General features: G+C 36.1%; 5 protein-coding genes and 1 long non-coding RNA gene across 8 annotated transcripts in view; 1 reads left to right on the top strand and 5 right to left on the bottom strand.

The window, feature by feature from the left end:
• Positions 1-3,752, top strand: part of LOC107705898 (activin receptor type-2A-like) — a 25,420-nt gene extending 21,668 nt beyond the window's left edge. For both annotated transcript variants that reach the window (XM_016509417.1, XM_016509416.1), the window contains 2 exons: positions 91-221; positions 1,203-3,752. In XM_016509417.1, coding sequence (XP_016364903.1) covers positions 91-221; positions 1,203-1,397 — 326 coding nt within the window. In that variant the 3' untranslated portion in view covers positions 1,398-3,752. The remainder of the gene's footprint in view (positions 1-90; positions 222-1,202) is intronic.
• Positions 3,753-4,219: 467 nt separating this feature from the next.
• LOC107705882 (origin recognition complex subunit 4) lies at positions 4,220-10,751 on the bottom strand. Of its 2 annotated transcripts, XR_001636110.1 has the most exons (15): positions 10,661-10,751; positions 9,962-10,018; positions 9,780-9,856; positions 9,504-9,594; positions 9,183-9,258; positions 9,001-9,086; positions 8,873-8,921; positions 8,162-8,313; positions 7,384-7,557; positions 6,508-6,594; positions 6,298-6,406; positions 6,099-6,194; positions 5,898-5,965; positions 4,446-4,682; positions 4,220-4,364 (listed from the first exon to the last, which is right to left on the bottom strand). XR_001636110.1 is itself a non-coding variant. In XM_016509388.1 (14 exons), the coding sequence occupies exons 2-14, from the start codon at positions 10,010-10,012 to the stop codon at positions 4,500-4,502; spliced, it is 1,299 nt and encodes a 432-aa protein (XP_016364874.1). In that variant the 5' UTR covers positions 10,013-10,018; positions 10,661-10,751; the 3' UTR covers positions 4,419-4,499. The 2 variants fall into 2 exon arrangements, 1 of the variants encoding a protein (XP_016364874.1); XM_016509388.1 differs by lacking the exon at positions 4,220-4,364 and having other exon boundaries at positions 4,419-4,682.
• Positions 10,752-11,915: 1,164 nt separating this feature from the next.
• LOC107705869 (GTPase IMAP family member 4-like) lies at positions 11,916-13,000 on the bottom strand. Its single transcript, XM_016509375.1, has 3 exons — positions 12,980-13,000; positions 12,340-12,808; positions 11,916-12,257 (listed from the first exon to the last, which is right to left on the bottom strand). Exons 1-3 carry the CDS (start codon positions 12,998-13,000, stop codon positions 11,959-11,961), a joined length of 789 nt encoding a protein of 262 aa, XP_016364861.1. The 3' UTR covers positions 11,916-11,958.
• A 247-nt stretch (positions 13,001-13,247) lies between these two features.
• LOC107705881 (GTPase IMAP family member 4-like) lies at positions 13,248-15,179 on the bottom strand. The gene is made up of 4 exons (XM_016509387.1): positions 15,105-15,179; positions 14,417-14,485; positions 13,669-14,313; positions 13,248-13,586 (listed from the first exon to the last, which is right to left on the bottom strand). Exons 2-4 carry the CDS (start codon positions 14,436-14,438, stop codon positions 13,288-13,290), a joined length of 966 nt encoding a protein of 321 aa, XP_016364873.1. The 5' UTR covers positions 14,439-14,485; positions 15,105-15,179; the 3' UTR covers positions 13,248-13,287.
• Positions 15,180-16,060: 881 nt separating this feature from the next.
• Positions 16,061-17,090, bottom strand: LOC107705868 (GTPase IMAP family member 4). The gene is made up of 3 exons (XM_016509374.1): positions 17,063-17,090; positions 16,368-17,012; positions 16,061-16,287 (listed from the first exon to the last, which is right to left on the bottom strand). The coding sequence occupies exons 1-3, from the start codon at positions 17,088-17,090 to the stop codon at positions 16,061-16,063; spliced, it is 900 nt and encodes a 299-aa protein (XP_016364860.1).
• A 2,465-nt stretch (positions 17,091-19,555) lies between these two features.
• On the bottom strand, positions 19,556-22,884 carry LOC107705880 (uncharacterized). Its single transcript, XR_001636109.1, has 4 exons — positions 22,719-22,884; positions 21,021-21,118; positions 20,778-20,885; positions 19,556-20,243 (listed from the first exon to the last, which is right to left on the bottom strand). It is a non-coding gene; the product is annotated as an uncharacterized LOC107705880 (long non-coding RNA).
• Positions 22,885-24,466: the final 1,582 nt, after the last annotated feature.

Genomic DNA, 24,466 nt, shown 5'->3' with positions numbered 1-24,466 from the left:
TGTGTGTGTGTGTCTGTGTGTGTATGTGTGTGTGTGTGTGTGTGTGTGTGTCTGTGTGTGTTGATCTGTGTGTGTGTGTGTGCGTCTCAGGTCCCGTGGATGAGTTCTGTCTGCCGTTTGAGGAGGAGGCAGGTCTTCATCTGTCTCTGGAGGACATGCAGGACGTTGTTGTGCATAAGAAACTACGGCCGATATTCAGAGAGCACTGGCTAAAACATACGGTACTGCTACACAAACACACTGTCCATCGACACTGACTACAATATATTTTCAGAAACATTTTGCCTTTCAACACATTAAAGTCAACATGACCTCAGAACTGACCCCATTTTCTCTTTAATTCGTGTTCCTGAATGATTCATCAGTGATATTTATTGCAAAGAAAATAAGTCTTAATAATCTTTCATCAGAATGCAATAAGTGTTGACACATCTGAAATATCTTTCCTTCTCGTCTTTAATCCTACTTTTTTCCAACAGCCTGTCATATAGAGATACTTTTTATTATCCAATCAATGCTTTGTGTCAAGTAATAAAAAAATACATATAATATGAAGTAATAAATATATGAAGTTGTTCAATTGTATTTATCAGTAAATGGAATAAATATAAAAGTAACAGTAAAGTATTATTTATATACTATTATAGCATTTATTAATATTTTGGATTAGCTTTATTTTCATTATTTTAATTTTAGTAATTTTTTGTGCTTTTGCCATTTATTAGTTTTTTCCTATTTAGCTTTATTTTTATTTCAACAAAAATAAGAAATGTTATCTGAAATAAAAAGTGTACTTTTTTTATCTAATATTTATTTTTTTTGCTTTATTTCAGCTTTATTTTAAATAACATAAACAGTGTTCAATAGTTTTAGCTTTAGTTAACAGTAACAACTCTAACACATGTTGTTAGGAAAAAGTAGTACTTGTTAGAAAAAGTTCATGCATTTTGAGAAATATAAAGCCAAGGTTATAGTCAAATCTAAGAATATTTCCAATTTCAGATTGCATATTTCTAGATGACTAATCAAATGTAAGTGTATTAGTGATTTGGTCATGTGACCCAGATTTTCTTGCTTTTGTTGAAGCTCAAGATGTTTAAAGATGCACGATGCTCAGGTTTTGTTCATGTAGCTCCAGAAAAAGAGACACAGCAAATACTGAGACTTTCTCACGTGCCAAATCATTTAATCTGTGTATCTAGGGTCTGGCGATGCTCTGTGAGACCATAGAGGAGTGCTGGGACCACGAGGCCGAGGCGCGTCTGTCTGCGGGATGCGTGGAGGAGCGCATCATCTCAATGCAGCGCAACACCAACCTCATCGCCCCCGACGACATCCTCTCCGTCGTCACCATGGTTACCAACCTGGACTTCCCCCCTAAAGAATCCAGCCTATGATGCTGTTCTCTCAGCCAATCAGAACGCAGCGTGTGCGAGAGAACACCAGACTACAATGACTCGAACAAAACGAGTGCGGGAATAATTCAACGACTCGCACTTACACACAGAGGAACTCAAGAGATCAAACACACACGGACGTCTCTGTTTGCACCAAAACCTCTTTTATGCATAAAGGAAAGACTTTTGTGTTTTATATGAACAGCAGCTCATATGATTTTAGTATAAAAAGGGCGAAACTCTGGACTGCGTTTGCTGTTTCTTTTCTGCAAGTCATTATAGTCATGCCAATACGAGACACGGATGTATGCTGAAATAACCATGAACCTCCCTGAACAGGTATACCTCATTTTGATTTCTCGTGCTTTTTTCTGAACAGCTGCTACGGAGGCGAGACGAGTAGCTGTAACACACGCTAGCGTTTCTGCCTTTCACATTTCTGCTTCATTTCATCGCAGCCTTCACTGCTCTTTCTAAAGGGGTCGTATCATGAGGAATCAACGCTCGCTTCATTGAATCACAAAGGGTCCAATATTAACTTCTGCCAATGGTGGATGAATTCGGACAGTTTACCACTCGCCTCCATATTCATCAGACTACACCTGATACATTGTGTTTGTTCATATTTATCTTTTAGTGGCTTTATATGAGAAATAATCCAGCAGATCGAGTGCTGGAGGGTTCATGTTGACCCTACACTGCAAAAACGACTCGTTCTGCACTTCAGCTTTCTGATGTGAACTAGATTAACATCAGTGTGTTAACATGTTTAGTGTTGAGAAACTCGGGCCACCGAGTCGTGATGTCAAACTATGGAAGCTTAAAATAATGTAAAAGGCAATTGCAACTTTTTATCTCACAATACGGATTTATTTTTTTCACAATTCTGAGTTTATGTCTTGCAATTCAGACTGTTTATTTTGCAATTCTGAGAAAAACTCAAGACTTGCAAGATAAAAACCGAGAATTCTGACTTTTTCTTGCAGTTCAGAGTCAAATCTAGCAATATATCTCACAATTTTTGCATTTTATTATTTTTTTTTTTTTTCAGATTTTGGAGTTTACATCTCGCAGTTGTTTTTTTGTTTCCACCATAAAGTCCACAATAAAAAATATAAATAGTAATTGCAACTTCTTTTCTTGCAGTTGCAACTTTATATCACAATTCTGAGAAAAAAAGTCTGATATTATTAGAGACAAACTCGGAATTACAAGTAAACTCGCCCACTGTAAATTGCAAGAAAAAAAGTCAGGATTATCAGTTTATATCTCACAATTCTCACTTTTTCCAAAGAATTGCAAGATTCTTTAGACTTGTCAAAAAAAAGTCAAAATTGCGAAAAAAAAAGTTTCAATTCTTTTTTTTATCCCGTGGCTGAAATCAAACAATCTGAACACCAGCAGAAATAATAAGAGTAAAGTGTGAAAGTTTGTGCTGTTAGAAATGACATTATTATCCATCTGTCTCAATGTGATATATTTTTACAAAGAGACTGTTGTTGCAGGATGGAGCAGTTAAAAACTATATTGAACAGACAGCAAGCACTCATTTGACTAATTTCGCATCAAACGACATTTACATAGGCGCAGGAGCAAAAACCACTTGAATAACATTAGAAGCTGACCTTGTGGGAAAATAAATGCTAAGGCCCCTTTAATGACAGTGTTTGCACACAATCGCATCTTTCAGGGCTGTAAATCTGTCTAACGCCACATTCTCCTTCATCTCTGTCTCTCCATCTCTTTCTGAAGCACTACAGCAGTATTCAGGGACGCAGGCTTCTGCTCATACGGCAGTTATGCAACCAACATGCAGCAGTGATTGCAACTGTAGCATACAGAGTCTAATCCGCTTCTATTTATTTCATTAATAATGTGACGAACTCTCAGTACTGTGAAAACAAACACCGGTTATTATTGCCCTGAATGTGTTCGCAGACAAACCAAGTGTTGGGTGAGAAATAAGTGTGTAAAAGACATTTCAGATCAATCTGTAATTCCCCCGAACACACACATGTACAGCAAATGAATAATGTAAATATGATCGTTGGTTTTAAATTATTAGACTAGCATGATGTTGCGCTGTTCTTTTTGGTGTCACTAATCAAAAACAGTCCTTTATAAAGAAATTATTCCAGAAGATTGTACTGCTGGGTATTTTATACAACTTTTTTATTGTCTTAATATCTGCAGGCCGATAACTGATTATGCATGTGATTCTCTTTCTATAAATATAAAGACATTTTCTTTATACTCATTTTTCGTTAATGAATGATGATGATCTGATGAACTTATTCACCACCTTTAAATCATCATGAAATCTTCTCGGGCCTGTATACATGTTTATTCCACACAAAAAGGTATGCCATTTCATAAAAACACTGATTTATAAAAAATAAAATACGTTTTATATATATAGTTTAATGCCTTTTCATTCAAATATGTAAATATACAAATATCGATACATTTATGCAACTAATTCAAAAGGCATTAAAATAAAATATAAAAGTGCAAGCTTGGTATTGGATGTTACTTTCGGATGATTTTTTACTGGAATAAACACCAACCAGTCATACAGACTATATGATGACTCAAATGGTGGAAACGACTCCGGATGAAATTGATTACTCATAAAAATGGGAATATCCATGACAAAAAATGCAAAGTCATTCAATTATATGTATAATAAAAGTATTTGGAAATGGTTGAAATATTTTTTTTATGAATGCCACATCGCATGGAAGCCCATTTCTGCATAAAAAAAAAGAAATTGAATTGAAAGATTTTAATTAAAAGATATAAACTCAGCATTTTGAGAGAAAAAAAGTCAGAATTGTGAGATAAAAAGTCAGTTACCTTTTTAATATTTTTATCCTGTGGCTGAAACGGGCTTCTATAATGTCATGTCAACTAACTAAAATAACTTTTCAATAACGTTGTACAACATCCTTCAGGGGCCAGAAGAGTCTTTGAGACAAAGAAATTACAAATTAGCAATTATATTAACTTTTTTTTTTATTATTGCAAACAAAACAAAAAAATATATACATGCATTTAAATGTACAAAATGCATATTTCAGCAAGTAAAGCATGCAGCAGTGTTCAGCCGAAGGCCGAGAGGGCCCACTGTTTGACGTCTGTGGGGCATTGTGGGTACTTCTGCAGCGCCTCCATCACCTGACCGTGTTCCAGCATCAGCCGCATCAGCTGATACTCGCGCTGAACTTTACACACACCAGAGTCCACCGGACGCACCAGCTCCAGCTGCAGCAGATGCTCAAACGCCTGAACACACACCCGCGCACACACACACACACATACACACACAGACATGCACACACACACACACACACACGCACGCACACAGACAGACACAGATACACGCACACACAGACACAGACGCACACAGACACACACAGACGCACGGACACACGAACGCACACAGACACACACAGACAGACAGACAGACAGACACGCACACACACACACACGCACACACACTCACAGATACGCGCACACACAGACACAGACGCACACAGACACACACAGACACATGGACACACACGCATGCACACAGGCACACACAGACAGACAGACACGCACACACACACACACACGCACATACACACAGATACACACGCACACAGACGCACACGCACACACAGACACACAGACGCACACACACGCACACACAGACAGACAGACATGCACACACAAGATACACGCGCACACAGACGCACACACACACACGCACACACACAGACGTACACACACACACGCACACACACACAGACACACAGACATGCACACACACACACACGCATGTTTACTTTGCTATCTAAATGGGGACATTACATAGACTTCTATTGTTTTTATATACAGATAGTTATACACTTTTCTATACACACACAAACACACAGGTAAGCACCATTAAAAACCATTAAAAGAAAGAGACAAAATTTGTCCTTTAAGAAACTGTATACCCAAAAAACTTAACTGACAACAAAATTACTAAAACTTTCAAATGAAATAAAATAAAAATAAAGCTAGTTAAAAATATTAAATACTATAATACTATATAAATAATACTAAAATAACACTAACATGTTAATTTTTATATTTACGCCATTTACCAATAAACACAATTGAAAAACTTTATATTTTATTAAAACTATATATTTGAATTAAACTCAAATTAAAGTCATTATTTACTCTCCCTCAAGTCATGAATCCAAACCCAACTTTCTTTCATGAACATAAAATGAGAGGATGCCAGATCCGTCTAATTTATGAATGCATATTTTAGATCAGTTTTGTCAAATAATCAGTTGATTACACAACCGAAATAATTCAATCCAAAAGAATGATTCATTTACAAATTGGACATCATGAACATGCCAAGAGAGCTAGGTTTCCACTTATCGACTCAGTTTGTTTCATATTCTGTTCCCTGTTTAAAGCACAAGTACATGCATGAAAAAGAGAGCGGCTCCAACTGACCTTCATCACCACGGGCTTCTCAAACTTATGGATGGAGTGAGACTTCCTCTGAATGAACTTCTTAAACTCTGAGAGAGAGAGAGAGAGAGAGAGAGAATTACATTCATATGAGCTGATGCATGTATTGACCTTCACTGATGAACATTTACACACATCAAGGCTTGTGAAACACCAGTTATAACGTTCATGAAGATGTCGTACCATTATGGACCATCTGGAAATTGAAGGGTTCTCCGTCATAAGTGTCATTCAGATGCTTCATAGCAATAATCAAACACAGCTCTAGAATAGACAGACCTGGAAAACAGGCAACTCAGGGCATCAGAGATGAGCGTGTGCTTGAGACGAGGAATAAAAATCATCAAAACTGCAGAAAAAATCTCAGTTTCCAGTTTCTCACCGTGAAGGACGTTTGCTTTGGAATCAGCAGAAATCAAGCGACAGGCCTCTATAAGATCAGCCTCACGAAGAGTCGAATGAGAGACAGACACTCGACTGACAGCCAGAAACTACAACACACACACACACACACACACACAGGTTTACACACAAGAACAGAGATCTCTCACAGTGGTCTGATTACGAGATGATGAAACTGATGTAAATATACCAGCAGCGAATGCAGAGAGCGGAAATCTTTACTGCCATTAAAGTTCCTCCTCAAAATCTCCTCAACCGTCTTATCGTCACATAATTTCTACGAACAGAGAACGAGAGGTAAGAAAACATGATTGTATGTGGGTCAAAGACATTGAGATTTCAAAAGAAATTTACAAAAGTGATTTTATGTCCATAGAAAGCACATTAAATGTAAGTAAAGTGTCTACTTTTAAGCTTTTGGAGAATAAAATGTCAAAATTTGATTGAAATAATGTTACATTGTCATTCAGTGTAACACAATATTTATGTAAAAATTCAAATAACATGCTTAATCTGACGTGTACATGTTCAAATACATATAAAAAATAAGGGAGCATATTAAATTTTATTGTGTTTTATATGAGTACAAATTCTTACTGACAAATGGGCAAAACCTAGGAGAGTGGCAAATTTTAAAAATGTAAAATTACAACTAATTAGTATTTGGGGTGAAAGTAATTAGTCTTTTAATAGGTCATAAAATAATTTTTGTTGTAAATATGCCTAAAAAATTTAAAATTACAACTAATTAGTATTTGGGGTGAAAGTAATTAGTCTTTTAATAGGTCATAAAATAATTTTTGTTGTAAATATGCCTGACGAGATTGTTACACTGAATGTCATTTTAGTGGGTCTCCTCTATAAATCAGGGAAAAATGTATGATATTTATTTTTTGCTCAGAAAAACAAAAACAAAATTGCAATTAAATTAAACAGAATTTTTTAAAAAAATTGGGGGAAAAACAACAATTTCAAAGCAGTATTACACTTATTGTTTTTATGCTTAAACCCTTCTTCGTCTTTGACGCATGTATGATTTGTTTTGAGACACAGGTTGCGTCTGTACCGTGACGCTGTGGTTCCACTCATCTGAGAATTTGGGATCTGGAAAGTCCGGAGGCAAACTGAGTTGAGCACGAACCACATCCACATACTGACTGAACGAGAGCGAGCTGAACAGATGGATCTGTCTGTGAGAGAACCGAGACTTCACTCGCTTCTCCAGCAGCTCCAGCACGTCCTGGAACACACAAACACATGAGTGATTCGAGAAGGATCAGCTGTGGTTTCACATCACCTCATCTATAAGAGAATTAGAGCTACAACAACCAACCAATAAAAACTAATTAATAAAGTAGTGCACAATACATTTCAGTGGGGTTGAGTTTGCATGAAGAACCTTCATCATGTTTCTATGAAAAAACACATTTAACAAAAACATATGCCACATCATTTTTCATTTTTTACATTTAATTTGTTGAGTAAAGTAGCTTTAAATTTTAAACAATTTTTTAATAATGTTTTCAGCTCAACTTTTTTCCTTTTCTCTGTTCCTTACATTCTCAGCATTATATTTTAGGCCATTCTGTGCATTTAAATCATGCATAATTTTGTTTTTCATTTGCTTGTTATATTATAACCTTTATTAACAATTTTTGAAAAAATGCACAGAATGCACCGTTTAAAAGAGAGCACCGGGTAGGAGTTAGAATATTAAATTTGAAGTAGAATATTAAAAATAAAAAAATAATGACAGATACAAAAAAAAAGACATTAAATGATGATGAAATAGTAGTTGTCTGCAGTCCAAGCGTGTTTGTGTAGTGTTTTCAGAGCAGACGCACCAGTCTGCAGGTGAGTCCCACCACAGCGACAGGCGTCTGCGCAGACTGAGACACATCCAGCAGGTTATACAGCAGCGTCTGGTTCTTATGATGAGCGAACAGATCGAACTCATCCAACACGAACAGCACGGGACGACTGCTGCTCTTATCACCTGACACAGACAGAGGTGAGCAGAGGGTGATTAAAATAAAAACTGAAAATATTCAAATAAAAACATACAAAATATAGAGTAGTATGTAAACATAAATGTGACCCTGGAGCACAAAAGCAGTCTTAAGTCGCTGGGGTATATTTGTAGCAATAGCCAACAATACATTGTATGGGTCAAAATTATAGATTTTTTTTTTATGCCAAAAATCATTAGGATATGAAGTAAAGATCATGTTCCATGACGAGATTTTGTAAATGTTCTACCGTAAATATATCAAAACTTAATTTTTGATTAGTAATATGCATTGCTAAGAACTTCATTTGGACAACTTTAAAGATGATTTTCTCAATATTTTGATTTTTTTGCACCCTCAGATTCCAGATTTTCAAATAGTTGTATCTCGGCCAAATATTGTCCGATCCTAACAAACCATACATCAATGGAAAGATTATTTATCTCTCAATTGTACCCCTTATGACTGGTTTTGTGGTCCAGGGTCACATATAATAGCATATAATAGTATGTAAATAATACTAAAATGGCACTGACGGAGCCTCACCTTTCTTGAGAGCTTCTAAGAGAAAAGCCAGATTCTCTGCAAAGCTCCCCTAAAACACGAGAAAACCTCTCAGCACAAAAACATTAAAAACGACAGCAATTATTCCTCTAATAATGTCAGAAACTCACAAAGACTTTGTCTCCTACGACGTTCTCCAGGTGCAGCTGGCGAGTGATTTCTTTCAGAGCGATTTTGTCGTCTGTCTGCAGAAGACCTGCGCTCAGAAAACATCGCCGAGACGTGACACAGCTGGAGCTTCTCATTTCATCATTTAATACAGGAGCAGCGTTAAAGACGTGCATGAACTCACCGTTGAGCTCCACCAGAAGAACATTCTTCTGCACTTCCCTCAGACTCATGAGCTCTCGGAGGACACAACCCAGCAGCTTCAGACAGAGACGCATGAAAACACTTCACATAATTATGCCATCGTTTCAGAAATATTAGCTTTATTCATTTAGCACACTGCAAAAGCTACTTTCTTCCCCATTTTTGTCTCGTTTTTTGTTTTCAGCATTTTTAAATACATTTACCTGAGATGCAACATTAGAGGCATAAAACTCTTGTTTTCTGGGAAATGCAAATAAAGTGAGTTTCTGCTTTAAACGATACATGTCTTGATGTTTTGTACCATAGTTTTACCGGATCCTCGTGGACCAACAATGAGGACCGAGTTACTCTCTCCATGAACAGCTGTACGTCTCAGCAGCTCCAGCATGTGCCTACACACACACACACACACAGTGTAAGAATACACACACACACACACACACACACACACACACAAACACACACAGACACAGAGAGAGAGTGTAAGAATCCACACACACACACACACACACAGTGTAAGAATACATACACACACACACGCACACACACAGAGAGAGAGACAGTAAACGAGACGCACTTGTACTGGGAGTCCAGACCCACAGGCTGATCCGGCAGCTTCTGATGACACAGTCTCTCCCGCAGGAGCTTCTGAGCCTGAACACACACACAATCACACAACATCAACACACACATCCACACCTGTCCTGTACAGACACACACTCAGGAGCGAAGTCTGAGATCCCAAAACATCCGACAGACCAGAGAGACGCCCTGAGCTCCAGTGAGAGCCGCTGACCTCCGCTTGCTCATCTTCACCTGCACGCACACACCCCACACACACACACACACACACACACACACACACACACACACACACACACAGAGCATCTCCATTAATCATCTGCACAGATTACACAATACAGTCCAATACATTGATAAATATACAGGTACAGACCACATAAACACACCAGATACATAACTGACAGCTCACTAGGCAGGGTTTTCTCTATTCTAATATACCTTCACTAATTTCTTTTAAATGATACTGCAGTGTGGCAAATTAATTTTCAAAAATATTAATATTTAATGTAATTTTAAATGAATATGAGCTCGTTTAAGCTGCATGCAGAGTGATATTATTACAGCTGTCACTGCATATCTCTGGCTGTCTTTTGCACACTTTTTATTGTCTTTTTATTATATGGTATTTACTTTGATTCACTTTATTTTATGTTTGTATTTAACTCTCTATTGTAGCTCATTACAGAAACCTTATTTTACTCTTCTGTATACGGATGTATGTTTATGGATTGACTGATTTGAATTACAAAAGAATCAGAAACATTATTTAAAACAGTTTAAGATTAAGTTCAGGTTGTCAGGCCGCAACTCTTCACATACTTAGTAAATAACCTGTTAAATTAAGTTCACTGCTGAATTAAACGTGTATAAACTCACCAGTGCGGCTCCTGTGATTTCGCGCCACTAGCCCGCGTGTTTCCGGGAAGCGACATGTCGTATTTCCGGTGTCCACATGTTCGCTGACAGCAGGTGGCGCTCTGCGGCCCACGAAACCGAACTATGCACAGGTTGATTTTGAGCCTCAATCAATTCGCCATAAAATTTAAAGCACGTTAAACCTATTAATATTAGCCTACATTATATTGTAATTAGTTTGCATTTAATTAATGAATGCATTAACAAATGGTGCATGTATTGCATATAAATAACAGGGCCTGAGCTTGTCTTAACAGTAGCCTAAGTGTGAAAACTAGCAGGTGCAAAACTCCAGCAATGCAAAATGGCCTTATTCTTTATGATATCTATGTGTTTATAACTTTATCTATGTGTTAATGATTTCTATGTGTTTATGACCATTAAACTCCAACGAAATGCCACTGAATGCCAGTGTTTTCCAAAACCTTCTCTGCTTACTGGCCCGTGCTAGTTTAGAGTTACTGTATAACCTCTAAAATCCTAAATAAAGAAACATTATTTTAGTCTAAATTAATTTTATTTACATAGTGCATACTTGAACAGTCATTTAAAGCCTTGCGACAGATGCAGAACATATTTAAGCGTGCTGATGTGTTCAAAAACAACAAATCACCTGTCAATCTTTCACATTTTTAACCATTTAAAAAAAAAAAAACATTAAAAAATCATTATGAGTGGAGCTCGTTTATAAAAACACTGGTTCCAGTTGTTCTGAACTCCTGTCCTCCGTCACACAAAAACCCACGAACACAACAGACAACAACATATTGCAAACATCTGCTATTTTGCTTCTTCAGATGAGCATCTTAAAAAAAAAAAAAAAACCTATAATGCATATAAAGCTGTCAAAATGCGGTATGACCCTAAAATTATGGCAAAATTAAAAAGGCAAAAGTTTAGGATGAGTGCTGATATAAAGTAATGTGAAAGTATTCACCCTACTGTTCTAACATCACAGAAAGCAGTGTTCATTAGTAAATGTCTTTTATCTCTTTCTACTCTCACTAGCTGTTTTTGTGTCTATGCATATATTTTGAGAGTTTTTGAACTGCCATTTTTTTTCTCTTTTTTCTCTCTCAGGTCTAAGCATGTCTCCTGTCAATCCCTCACAGTTTTCAAGAAATTATATATACACAACAAGGCACAATGTAAAATCCATTCTTACTTAAAAATAAATAAGTAAAAAACAATTCTGCACTGTTGGCACTTGCAGCTAGCTTGCATTTGATCAACTTTGCAGCTCCTTATGATTCAGTTGCTTACGATGAGCTTTGTGTGGGCTGCTTTGGATAAGCTCGTGAATAAATGTGAGTATAAATGTACACGGTGAAACTTGCAAGTAAAACCCCTACAACGACACCAAACACTAATCCAGAGCAAGACCCCGAAACTCCGTTTTCAGCTCCAGCAACTGCACCGAGAAGTGCTCCGAACGCTCCCATCAGTATCATTACAAACGGTTTGAAGTCCATGGTGATTTTTGGCATGTCTTCCGAAGGTCTATGTTTGGGAGTCTCTATAGATTCTTTCTTCTCTGAATCTCCTTTGTCTTCGTTGTCTGTAAAAGAAAATAACAATAGATCAGTGCTTAAGCAGTCTGAATGTGAGAGCAGCTGTGGCTTTTGTGGAATAAAACTCACAGTTAGGAGGACTGTCCAGACTTCCACGTCTCTTCCTGAGCTCAGTCGCACCAGATGCTTCTTGTGTCTTCTGTTGAATCAGTACATAGTAAGCTTGTGGTATGAAGAAATCACCACGGTTTTCCTCCACCAGGTCGTCTATCTTCTTAAGAAGTGCATGAATCTGAGTGGGAGATTCACAAGTGCTTTTCTGAAGAACATGGAAACGTCTTCCACACTTTTCCAGGATTTTCTCTGCGCTGTGAATGTGTTCCCTGATTGTTAGTTCGTCCACTCCATCATCACAAGCAAACAGCACGATGGTGTGTTTCCAGACGCGCTCTGACAGTAACCTCGTGTGCATCTCTGATGCATTCATTTCAGGTTCTCCAGAGAGAGTTTTCACTGGTATGACCAGAAGCAGAGCGTGAGGTCCTGGAGGACAAAGTGACACGCTTCTGACAATTTCTTCTTTTATCCTCTCTGGTCGCTATTTTGCTTTTTCAGATGAGCATCTTAAAAAAAAAAAAAAAACCTATAATGCATATAAAGCTGTCAAAATGCGGTATGACCCTAAAATTATGGCAAAATTAAAAAGGCAAAAGTTTAGGATGAGTGCTGATATAAAGTAATGTGAAAGTATTCACCCTACTGTTCTAACATCACAGAAAGCAGTGTTCATTAGTAAATGTCTTTTATCTCTTTCTACTCTCACTAGCTGTTTTTGTGTCTATGCATATATTTTGAGAGTTTTTGAACTGCCATTTTTTTTCTCTTTTTTCTCTCTCAGGTCTAAGCATGTCTCCTGTCAATCCCTCACAGTTTTCAAGAAATTATATATACACAACAAGGCACAATGTAAAATCCATTCTTACTTAAAAATAAATAAGTAAAAAACAATTCTGCACTGTTGGCACTTGCAGCTAGCTTGCATTTGATCAACTTTGCAGCTCCTTATGATTCAGTTGCTTACGATGAGCTTTGTGTGGGCTGCTTTGGATAAGCTCGTGAATAAATGTGAGTATAAATGTACACGGTGAAACTTGCAAGTAAAACCCCTACAACGACACCAAACACTAATCCAGAGCAAGACCCCGAAACTCCGTTTTCAGCTCCAGCAACTGCACCGAGAAGTGCTCCGAACGCTCCCATCAGTATCATTACAAACGGTTTGAAGTCCATGGTGATTTTTGGCATGTCTTCCGAAGGTCTATGTTTGGGAGTCTCTATAGATTCTTTCTTCTCTGAATCTCCTTTGTCTTCGTTGTCTGTAAAAGAAAATAACAATAGATCAGTGCTTAAGCAGTCTGAATGTGAGAGCAGCTGTGGCTTTTGTGGAATAAAACTCACAGTTAGGAGGACTGTCCAGACTTCCACGTCTCTTCCTGAGCTCAGTCGCACCAGATGCTTCTTGTGTCTTCTGTTGAATCAGTACATAGTAAGCTTGTGGTATGAAGAAATCACCACGGTTTTCCTCCACCAGGTCGTCTATCTTCTTAAGAAGTGCATGAATCTGAGTGGGAGATTCACAAGTGCTTTTCTGAAGAACATGGAAACGTCTTCCACACTTTTCCAGGATTTTCTCTGCGCTGTGAATGTGTTCCCTGATTGTTAGTTCGTCCACTCCATCATCACAAGCAAACAGCACGATGGTGTGTTTCCAGACGCGCTCTGACAGTAACCTCGTGTGCATCTCTGATGCATTCATTTCAGGTTCTCCAGAGAGAGTTTTCACTGGTATGACCAGAAGCAGAGCGTGAGGTCCTGGAGGACAAAGTGACACGCTTCTGACAATTTCTTCTTTTATCCTCTCTGGTCTGAGTCTGTCCCATCCTGGTGCTTCCACAACACTGATCTTCCTTCCTGCTTCTTCACTCTGAAGTAAAGTACAGAGACCAACTTCCACTCCTGTCAGATTCTCACAGTTTAGGACTGATTTGACCACTTTATTCTCTCCAGCATTTCCTAAGATCACAATTCTGAGCTCCGAACCTCCTTTAAAGAGCAAATGGGAATCAAATTAATATTATTGCATGATGTTTTTTATTAATCAAAAATGTTTCATTGTTGGAAACCACACACAGATAAATTGACTCACCTTGAGGAGATTTCGTAGCCATGATCGCAGTATATGTGCAGCTGCTTCACAACATGCTCTTCATGGAAACTGATAACAAGAAAACGCACAGTTGGTTCCGCTGTGCTACAGGTTTCACTTAATACTAACAGACAGTTTATATTGCAGTTCTACAACCATTAACCATTAAGCAATGCCTCATCACAGAAGATGTAGCACTAATTGTGTAGCACTTATGAATGTTCATTTGTGGTGTGATTTCTCCAGTGAAATGATGTGGAAAAATATGTGGGGAAAGTGAACGTCATAACAACTGCTCAGATTAATTTAACATCGCAAGTAAAGGTACAGTTTAGCTGTACATTTTAGCACCCAAAATATATTGTAGTAAATTTACAATGTTAAGGACATTTTTAGAGTCTGAATCCTTTCACGCATGGCCTACATTTCCAATGTATTGCTTGATCCTGTCATAAATTATTATGCAAAATTAACATTATTATATCAACAGTTGGTTTCAAGACATAAAAGAGGAACACAACCACTTAAAGATGTTTATAAGTCCTTTTTTTTTTTTTTTTCGTTTAAGCTCCGGTGAGCCTATGTTGAAATGCTTATGAAACAGCAGAATATATACTTAAAAAGTTTTTTGTACATGTAAGCACAGAAAACATATCAAACATAAAGCAAAATTTGATATTGTACCTACCTCGCATTTGCTAGTTGTTTTTCTGTTCTTCTACTTCCTTATAAAAGAATACTTTCATTTAGGGTGCTGATGAACTTTGATCAATGAATGCAAATTAATGTTTAACAGTGGTTGGTCATAAGACGGTGGTGTGATCTTGCAGGAGGTGTGCGCTCCGTCAGAAGAGTCTGTCTGAAATGCCATTAGTGTGGACAAAATACTTAACCTAAATTAATCCACCCTTATATAAATCTCAGATATAGAGTAACAAATACATAAAGACAGAGGGGGAAAAAAACTTTAACAAAGATTTAATACATAAAGATTATTGCAAAAAAAAAAAAAAGGGGGGGGGATCAGACAAATGAGAAATGTTCAATCTATTGAAGTTGCTATTTTAAACAGATATGGCTTTCTGTGCTTCAATCTCATATTTAAAAAAACAGCACAAGCTCTCAGATCAGCATACAATAGTACTAAACTCACTGTAGGCGGCGTTGAGGTTTACTGTGTTTATGCCATAAATCCCTTTTCATTCTTGCAATATGACTACACATGGCCAACAAAATATAACCACCTCCTGCTTCCATCTTATTCAGAAAAAATATTTTATATAAGTGTGAGACTGTGAGGTAACTATGCATCATTGTTTGCCATGTTTGTTTTATTTGTCATTAGCAGAAAAGCAACTTTTAATTTACCCTATGAGGCAGGTTAACGATTGTGGATCCTGAAAGTGTTTTATATATTTAGCCTACCGTAAACTTGTGCATTACATAAATGTATATAAGAGCGCCTGGAGTCACATTCAGAAGAGCATGCCAACATGCTTTGTTAACATAGCTAAACATATCCCAGAAAAGCATTTCTCTTATGTATTTCTTGTGTATAAATATTCATTCTCCAGTTTAAGACATGCATACATAAGATGTAAATAAAAATAAAGATGGACTGTTAATGTTGTACAGTATGTAAACCTATGTATCTATGCAGTTACTGTTTTCTGCTACTTTAAAGATCAAGAAGGCAAGGACAACCGCTAGAATGCTTCCCAAAAGTAAACCAGCGCAAACTCCATATTCAGCTCCTGCGAATGCGCCGAGAAGCGCTCCGAAAACAGCCAGCGCTATCACTGTGATGGGTTTGGCGTAATGCATCAAAAGTGCTTGTGGGTCATTCACAAAGTCAGGTTTCCCTTTGGTCACTGTTAAAGAAAACAGCATTAGATTTGTGTGTAAGAGACATGTGAGAAACATGTGTTTGACATTAAGAAAAAATACTCACTGTCAGGAGGATTCCAATCTAAACTTCCGCGTCTGCGCCGGAGATCTTCTGTCTTCCACTCGAGCGGATCATAGTACGTCTGTGGTATTAATACATCACCACGGTTCTCCTCCACCAGCTCTTCTATCTTTGTAAAAAGCTCACTGATCTTACTGCGTCTCTCAAGAATGTAGGTTCGGCCTTTGCACTTTTCCAGGATTTTATTTGCTTTCTGAAAGTAAGCTTTGATGGCAAACTCTCCCACTCCATCATCACAAGCGAACAGGACGATGGTGTGTTTCCAGACGCGCTCCGACAGTAACTCCATGTGCATCTCTGCAGCTTTAATGTCACCTGAAGCAGGTTCTTCATCATTTCTCTTCACAGGAATGACCAGAAGCAGAGCGTGAAGTCCTGCTGGACACAGAGACACGCTTCTTCTGATGGATTTCTTGATGCTTTCTAGTGTTTTCTGCATTGAGTTCCATCCTGGTGCTTCCACAACACTGATCTTCTTTACAGCCTGTTCAATTTGATATAATACACACTGGCCCACGTTCTCTCCCGTAAGATCCCTGCAGCCCAGGATGGATTTGATCACTTTGCTCTCGTCAACTTCATCATTTCCCAAGAACACAACTCCGATCTCAGACAGATGAAGTGAGCCTCAGTTAAATAGAATTAATAATATTAATTATCACTTAAAGGTCACCTACCTGTTTTTGATGAGACTCCAGCAGCCATAGCTGTGTTACATCCGAGGCTAAAGGGCGGGTGGTTTGGTTGCAGCAGATGAAGCTGGTCAGAAATGCTCCTTTGGTTCAGTGGAGAAGCACTGAATAAAACAGCCAGCTGGTTCTTCTGTACTGCAGAGCCTCGATTTAATAAGCACAAAACTTTGATCCTGCTGTTTTAAAACAGTTCAGTTGAGAAATGACTCTGTTTTGCGTATATTTTGTTGAATAAATGTTAGCACATCTTATTTCATGTTGCTGAACAGTTCATTGTGCATTTGTGACCCTGGACCACAAAACCAGCCATAAGGGTCAATTTTCTTAAATTGAGATTTATGCATCATCTGAAAGCTGAATAAATAAGCTCTCCATTGATGTATGGTTTGTTAGGATAGGACAATATTTGGCCGAGAATACAACTATTTGAAAATCTGGAATCTGAGGGTGCAAACAAATCTAAATATTGAGAAAATCATCTTTAAAGTTGTCCAAATGAAGTTCTTAGCAATGCATATTACTAATCAAAAATTAAGTTTTGATATATTTACAGTAGGACATTTACAAAATATCTTCATGGAACATTATCTTTACTTAATATCCTAATGATTTTTGGCATAAAAGAAAAATCAATAATTTTGAGCCATACAATGTATTTTTGGCTATTGCTACAAATATCCCCCAGCGACTTAAGACTGCTTTTGTGCTGCAGGCTCACATTTATTTCTGCTCACATAACCCAGAACTCCCTAATATCTAGAAGTATAACTGAAGTTCTAAGCGTAGGTTAATAAGGACAAGCTAAATGCGCATCAGACTTCAATTATCTCCCTTAAATGTTCACTGAAATTACACGATTATTATAACGAATGCAGCTTTGCCTAAACAAAGAAATGACAATTATCAGTCAATTATGTTGTACTATTATGCATTTATAGTAGATTCTTATTATTATTATTATGTATTAATATAACAAGAAAGGCACCGTTAGATTTCGAAACAGAAGCCTGCTGCATCCGTCAATAAACGCCAGTCATGTAATAACAAATCGTTTTTATATTGTGATCACAGCAAAGATTTGAAAACAGTTCACTGAAGAAAGTAAAAGATGTTTTAAAACCATTAAGTATTGTATTACGTACCTTGCTCCGCTGTTTCAGTTTCGGTCTAAGCTGCTCTCTCTCTCTCTCTCTCTCCATGTGGCTCTTTTCTCTTCTTGATATCATTAGAATTTTTATAACTTAAACATATTTGTAACAAAAAATAAATTTGTATTTTTGTAATATATATAAAAAAATATATTAAAATATATTAAAAGCTATTGTCTTATTTATCCATCTTTTGAAACGCTGATTGATATAATTTGCTCAAATAAGAAGAATTTATAGAGAGACAAAAACCAACAACTCAAAACATCCCAGAATCCATCAGATCCTTTGATGATGCGCCACAAGAAGTATTAATCACGTTTGCTGTCAGAAAAAAGTTACACAAATTCAGTGCTTTTAAAACATTACATGCTTTTAACGCTTTTTAAAAGTTTTTTTTTTTTCAAAGGTTCATGTATAATTCATTTATAAAATGTACGTTTTTTTTCATTAATTAGAGAATAAAAAAAAAATAAAAAAATAATGCATAGTGTATTATTCTTCACTTTCCAAAAATGGCATTGTGAAAATAAAAACACATTAAATACACCATACTCCTCACCTCACTTTTTCAAAAAAATTCTACCATACACCGCTTTTCTGTTAATAAAGGTTTCTAAATCCTTCAAGTAAATACAATGATAAAGCAAATGCAAAACTGTGTTTCTTTTTTCAGCTTTAATCTTTCCAAAACACATTCCAAACAAATCCTATATGTAGCATTGTATAGGACACTTTTTTTTCTTCTTCAAATTTTGTCATTGCTGCATCTGTTTCACATTTTCCCAATAGATATTACCAAATAAAGAAGACCAAAAAAAAAATAATCTTGCAGCAGGAACAGAGACAGAAGAGCATTTCTAAAACTTACTGACCTGTGTGCTGCTGTTTTCCCTCCAAAATGATGTCACTTCCTGGAGAATGATGCCATCCAGGAACTGGCTTTTGTCAGATTTTAGGACGGAACGTGATATTGAGGATATGGAAACCTTTACTATAATCAAAGCTTTATCAATTTTTCTTGAGTCATTCAAAATGAATATTCAGTCAAAATATTTAATATAAACAACAAATTAAGATAATGCCTACATTTGTTCTCAAGCCATTGCAATTTTGCCTGGATGCTTTGAGAGGGCAGACATGTTTTAATAATAATACTATTTTTATTTGTATTTAGCACCTTAGAATACATTATTACAATTTCTGTTCCACAAAACAATTATTTAAAAAAAAAATCTTTTTAATGTGTTCAATGATACATTTTAAATACAGATATGTTGTACTTTAGTATTTTATATTGCACAAACTAAAATTCTAAAAATGTGTCAGTAATCAGCAGATCCTCGTTAAGACAACAGTCTAAAGAGGAATATATTTAAAGTTTCCATTCATTGTTATGATCACACAAAGGTTTGAATAAACAAAACACCATGTTTCCACGGCAACAGAATTGTAATTATTTTACTCCTCCTCAAAGGATCACAACATACTGTATTTACGGTTTAGTGAGCAAATAAGACGCAGCTAGATGTTAGGAAGAAAACAACATCATATCCTATTAGTTTAAAATAAAGGACACGTCTTATGATCCATGAACACATTTGCATTGACATACATAACAAAAATATGAAATAAAAATGAAAACAAATAGTTCATAGACTCTTGTTTGTATGTAAGGGCCGGCAGGTGCGGTTAATGACACACGTGTTAGTAAAACCATCAAGTAGAAGTGGCCCTTTAAACAGTCAATCTGAGCTTCAGTCGCCGTGTTTCAGTTGAAATCAGTGTAAAGGAGCTTCTGCTTTAAACAGCAGACGTCAAAGGCCTTTGGTTGGTTACAGTGGGTCACAGAGGTCAGAGGTCAGTGTTTAGGCTCTCTTCCAGCGGCCGTCCTCAGCGCGGCGGTACAGATGCGGAAACAGCCCGTCTGCGGTCGGATGATCCAGCAGAAACTGGATGGTGGATTTGATGTGATGGACGAAGTGAGGAGGCTCTGCATGTGGAGACGTGGACAAATACTGACCAGACCAGAAATCAATGAGCAGAGCCAATTCATCCTGTAGATCTGATGAAACACATTACATATGTGACTCTGCAGCACAAAAGCAGTGTTAAGTCGCTGGGGTATATTTGTAGCAATAGCCAACAATACATTGTATGGGTCAAAATTATCGATTTTTCTTTTATGCCAAAAATCATTAGGATACTAAGTAAAGATCATGTTCCATGAAGATATTTTGTAAATTTCCTACCATAAATATATTAAAACTTAATTTTTGATTAGTAATATGCATTGCTAAGAACTTCATTTGAACAACTTTAAAGATGATTTTCTCAATATTTAGATTTTTTTTGCACCCTCAGATTCCAGATTTTCAAATAGTTGTATCTCAGCCAAATATTGTCCTATCCTAACAAACCATACATCAATGGAAAGCTATTTATTCAGCTTTCAGATGATGTAAAAATCTCAATTTCAAAAAAATTGACCCGTATGACTGGCTCCAGGGTCACAAATACGAGTGAATGTGAGCAGCGGTGGGTTTTCAGACCTGTAGGATGGTTTCATCATCTTGGGACAGCCAGAAGGCCATGTTTGGTGTCCATCTGCACGGGTCGATTTTCACAAGCTCTCTGCTAGAGTCATACACGTCAACCATCTGTCACAAACACACTCCGATATTTCAGATTACACAACAGTTCAGTCCGCCACTTCTGATTGGTCAGTCGCAGCATTCTGCAGTCAGATATTATTAATGAGTGCTATATATTGCATGACGGCTTCATCTATGCACCTGTGCACCAGAGAAGGTGCGAGCGGATCGGAGCTCCTCCGCTGGTCCTCGACAGGTGAACGAGGCTGGAAACACGTGACCCGTTTTAACGTTCACTCCTGAACTCGGACAGAAACGCTCTGTCAGTGTCAGATGTAAGGCTGTACAATTAATCCAAATAAAACTCAAACTGTGATATGGCTTAGCACAACTATCTAATCACAAAGGCTGCAGTTTAATTAAACATAAGCTCTGTGTGTTTTAGAGTAAAGTGCGACACTGTGTTCATTTACACGCGAGCAGCTCGTGTGTTTTCAGAGTCTTGAAGTGGTTTAGTTTGCAAATAAATATAATGCCTCTCCACACAAACTCTATCTCTGCATTCGCTCTGAGTTTGAATCGCTTGTTATGTGCATCTAGCAATGAAACGCACACCAAACATCTTCACAAACTTGACCTCTAATTACTGTGTGTGGGTCAAAGACGTTGAGATGTCCGCATCAAAAGAAATTTACAAAAGTGATTAGAAAGCACATGAAATGTAAGTAAAATGTCTACTTTTTAGTTTTTGGAGAATAAAATGTCAAAATTTGGTTGAAATAATGTTACATTGTCATTCAGTGTAACACAATATTTATGTAAAAATTCAAACAACATGTTTATTCTGACGTGTACATATTAAAATATATAAAAGAATAAGTGAGCATATTACATTTGATTGTTTTAAATGAGTAAAAAATTCTTAATAACAAATGGGCAAAACCTAGGATAGTGGCATATTTTAAAAAATGTAAAATTACAGCTAATTAGTATTTGGGGTGAAAGTAATTAGTCTTTTAATATGTCATAAAATGATTTTTTTGTTGTAAATATGCCTGACGAGATTGTTACACTGAATGACATTTTAGTGGGTCTCTTCTGTAAATCAGGGAAACTGTATGATATTTATTTTTTGCTCAGAAAAACAAAAACAAAATTGCAATTAAATGAAAATATTTTTTTTTTTTTAATTGTTGGGGGGGGAAACAACAATTTAAAGTAGTATTACACATTGTTTTTATGCTTAAATCCTTTTTCATCTTTGACCCATGTACACTATATATATATATATATAACATGGACGTGAATGTTTTTAACATCAAGCTGCTGGAGCGTATGCAGAAAAGTGCATTTGTAGATTTTTTTATTTATTATTGCTTCATATTTTCGCAGTTTACCACAATAGACCTGCTGTGTGAATTATTAAAAATAAACTTATAAAAGCACTCGTAGTCTGTATGTGATCTAATTAATATGAGCTCTTTTTAAAAAAAATACATGCATAAATATGAGAAAAGCAGTTGAAATTTGTTCCAAATTAGTTTTAGACCAAGTACCAATTAAATAAATAAATAACTGATTAAAATAAATAATTTTGTACACAGGCACACACTATCTATATATCTATCTATCTATAGTCTATAATAAAACTAATGCAAATATGAAAACTATGCAAATAGAAAATATATATTTTTAAAAATTGTGTGTGTTCATATATAACAATTTCTAAAGGATTTCTAAATTGTTGTTTATCTTGTGCATCACATGTATTGAAACATAAAGAGAAAGAGGGTCTGTGTGTATTGCATACCTTACCGTCTGTGCATACATACTGCCGTATAATATTTCTTAGAATATTAAAGTGGCTCTGATATTATTATTTTGTGTATGATTTTGTACCTTCAGATGCGGGTGTTTGCTGAAGAGCTCCGCGGCTGAGCTCACGCGCTCTATTCGCTTATTCCGAGTCAACAGCGGCATCCTGACAGAGATTAAACCCGATCATCTGATCTTTTTATTAAACTCTGATCATTAATAACTCTGTCACACCGCCGCGTTCTCTTCCGCTCTGCGCACACGTCACAGCTCACGTGACTCTGAACAGGAGAAATGATTCGCTAGAAAGGACATTAACCGGAAGTCAGTTTAACATTAGAAAGCAATCTAGAGGAAGAGCCGATGCGGTGTCAGTATGTGCGATACACCTCTAGACCGACAGGCGGCGCTCCGCTAAATAAAATTTTATTTGCTTCCAGCTAGCTTGCTTTAATATGAAAAATGATCATAAAACAGTGGATTCTGGAGCAGTTTCATATAGACGCTGTTTCTGGACAATAAATAAATAAATACATACATAAAAAAATACAAATACTTTTTTATATGTACTGCAGACTAAACGTGTGATAGTCGAAAAAAATTAACTGCTTCAAATAAGTTTTTAATAATTAACGTTATTAGAATAAAAATATAATAAATAAATAAATAAACAAATTATAATAAAATAAATAATAATGAAACACATTATAATAATTAAATAAATCATTAAATAAATAAATAATAATAAAAATAAATGAATAAATAAATAAACAAATTATAATAAAATAAATAATAATGAAACACATTATAATAATTAAATAAACCATTAAATAAATAATAATAATAAAAATAAATAAATGAATAAATAAATAAATAAATAAACAAATTATAATAAAATAAATAATAATGAAACACATTATACTAATTAAATAAACCATGAAATAAATAAATAAATAAATAAAAGGATATTCCTCGGCTGTTGACCAGCAGGAGGCATCAGGTCCCTCTTCACTGCTGCTGAGGATTTACTCACATTCTGTGTTTGGTTTTGATTAAGAGGAACTTCTTTTCTTTCCTAGCTCTTGAGAAATGTTTAAGAAATGTTCAGAAGAGTTCATGTGTAATCCATGTCCTGAAACGAACACAATGTACAATGTCCTAATATTTAAATAAGAATTTCACAGAATAAAAAATATACTACCGGTCTAAAGTTTGGGATCAGAATGATTTTTATTGTTTTTTTACAGGGGTTTCTTCTGCTCATCAAGGCTGCATTTATTTGATCCAAAATACAGCAGTAATGGCAAAGCTGTAATTTTCAGCATCATTACTGCAGTCTTCAGTGTCACGTGGATCTTCAGAAATCATTCTAATATGCTGATTTATTATCAGAGCTGAAACTGTTGTTTTTGGAAACTGTGATACTTTTTTCAGGATTCTTTGATGAATAAAAAGTTAAAAAGAAGAGCATTTATTTAAAATAGAAATCTTTTCTAACAATATACACTACAGTTCAAAAGTCTGGGGTCAGTATATTTTTATTCTTTCTTTTTTTTTTTTTTTTAAGAAATTAAAACTTTTATTCAGCAAGGATGTGTTAAATTGATAAGAAGTGATAGCAAAGATTTATATTGTTAGAAAAGATTTCTATTTTGAATAAATGCTGTTCTTTTTAACTTTTTATTCATCAAAGAATCCTGAAAAAAAGGATCACAGGTTCCAAAAAAATATTAAGCAGCACAACAGTCTCCAGCACTAATAATAAATCAGCATATTAGAATGATTTCTGAAGATCATGTGACACTGAAGACTGGAGTAATGATGCTGAAAAT

Source organism: Sinocyclocheilus rhinocerous, unplaced genomic scaffold (genome assembly GCF_001515625.1).
Source record: "Sinocyclocheilus rhinocerous isolate Xijiao unplaced genomic scaffold, SAMN03320098_v1.1 scaffold1615, whole genome shotgun sequence".
Classification (NCBI taxonomy): Eukaryota; Metazoa; Chordata; class Actinopteri; order Cypriniformes; family Cyprinidae; genus Sinocyclocheilus; species Sinocyclocheilus rhinocerous.
This window is presented reverse-complemented; position numbering and strand designations above follow the sequence as displayed.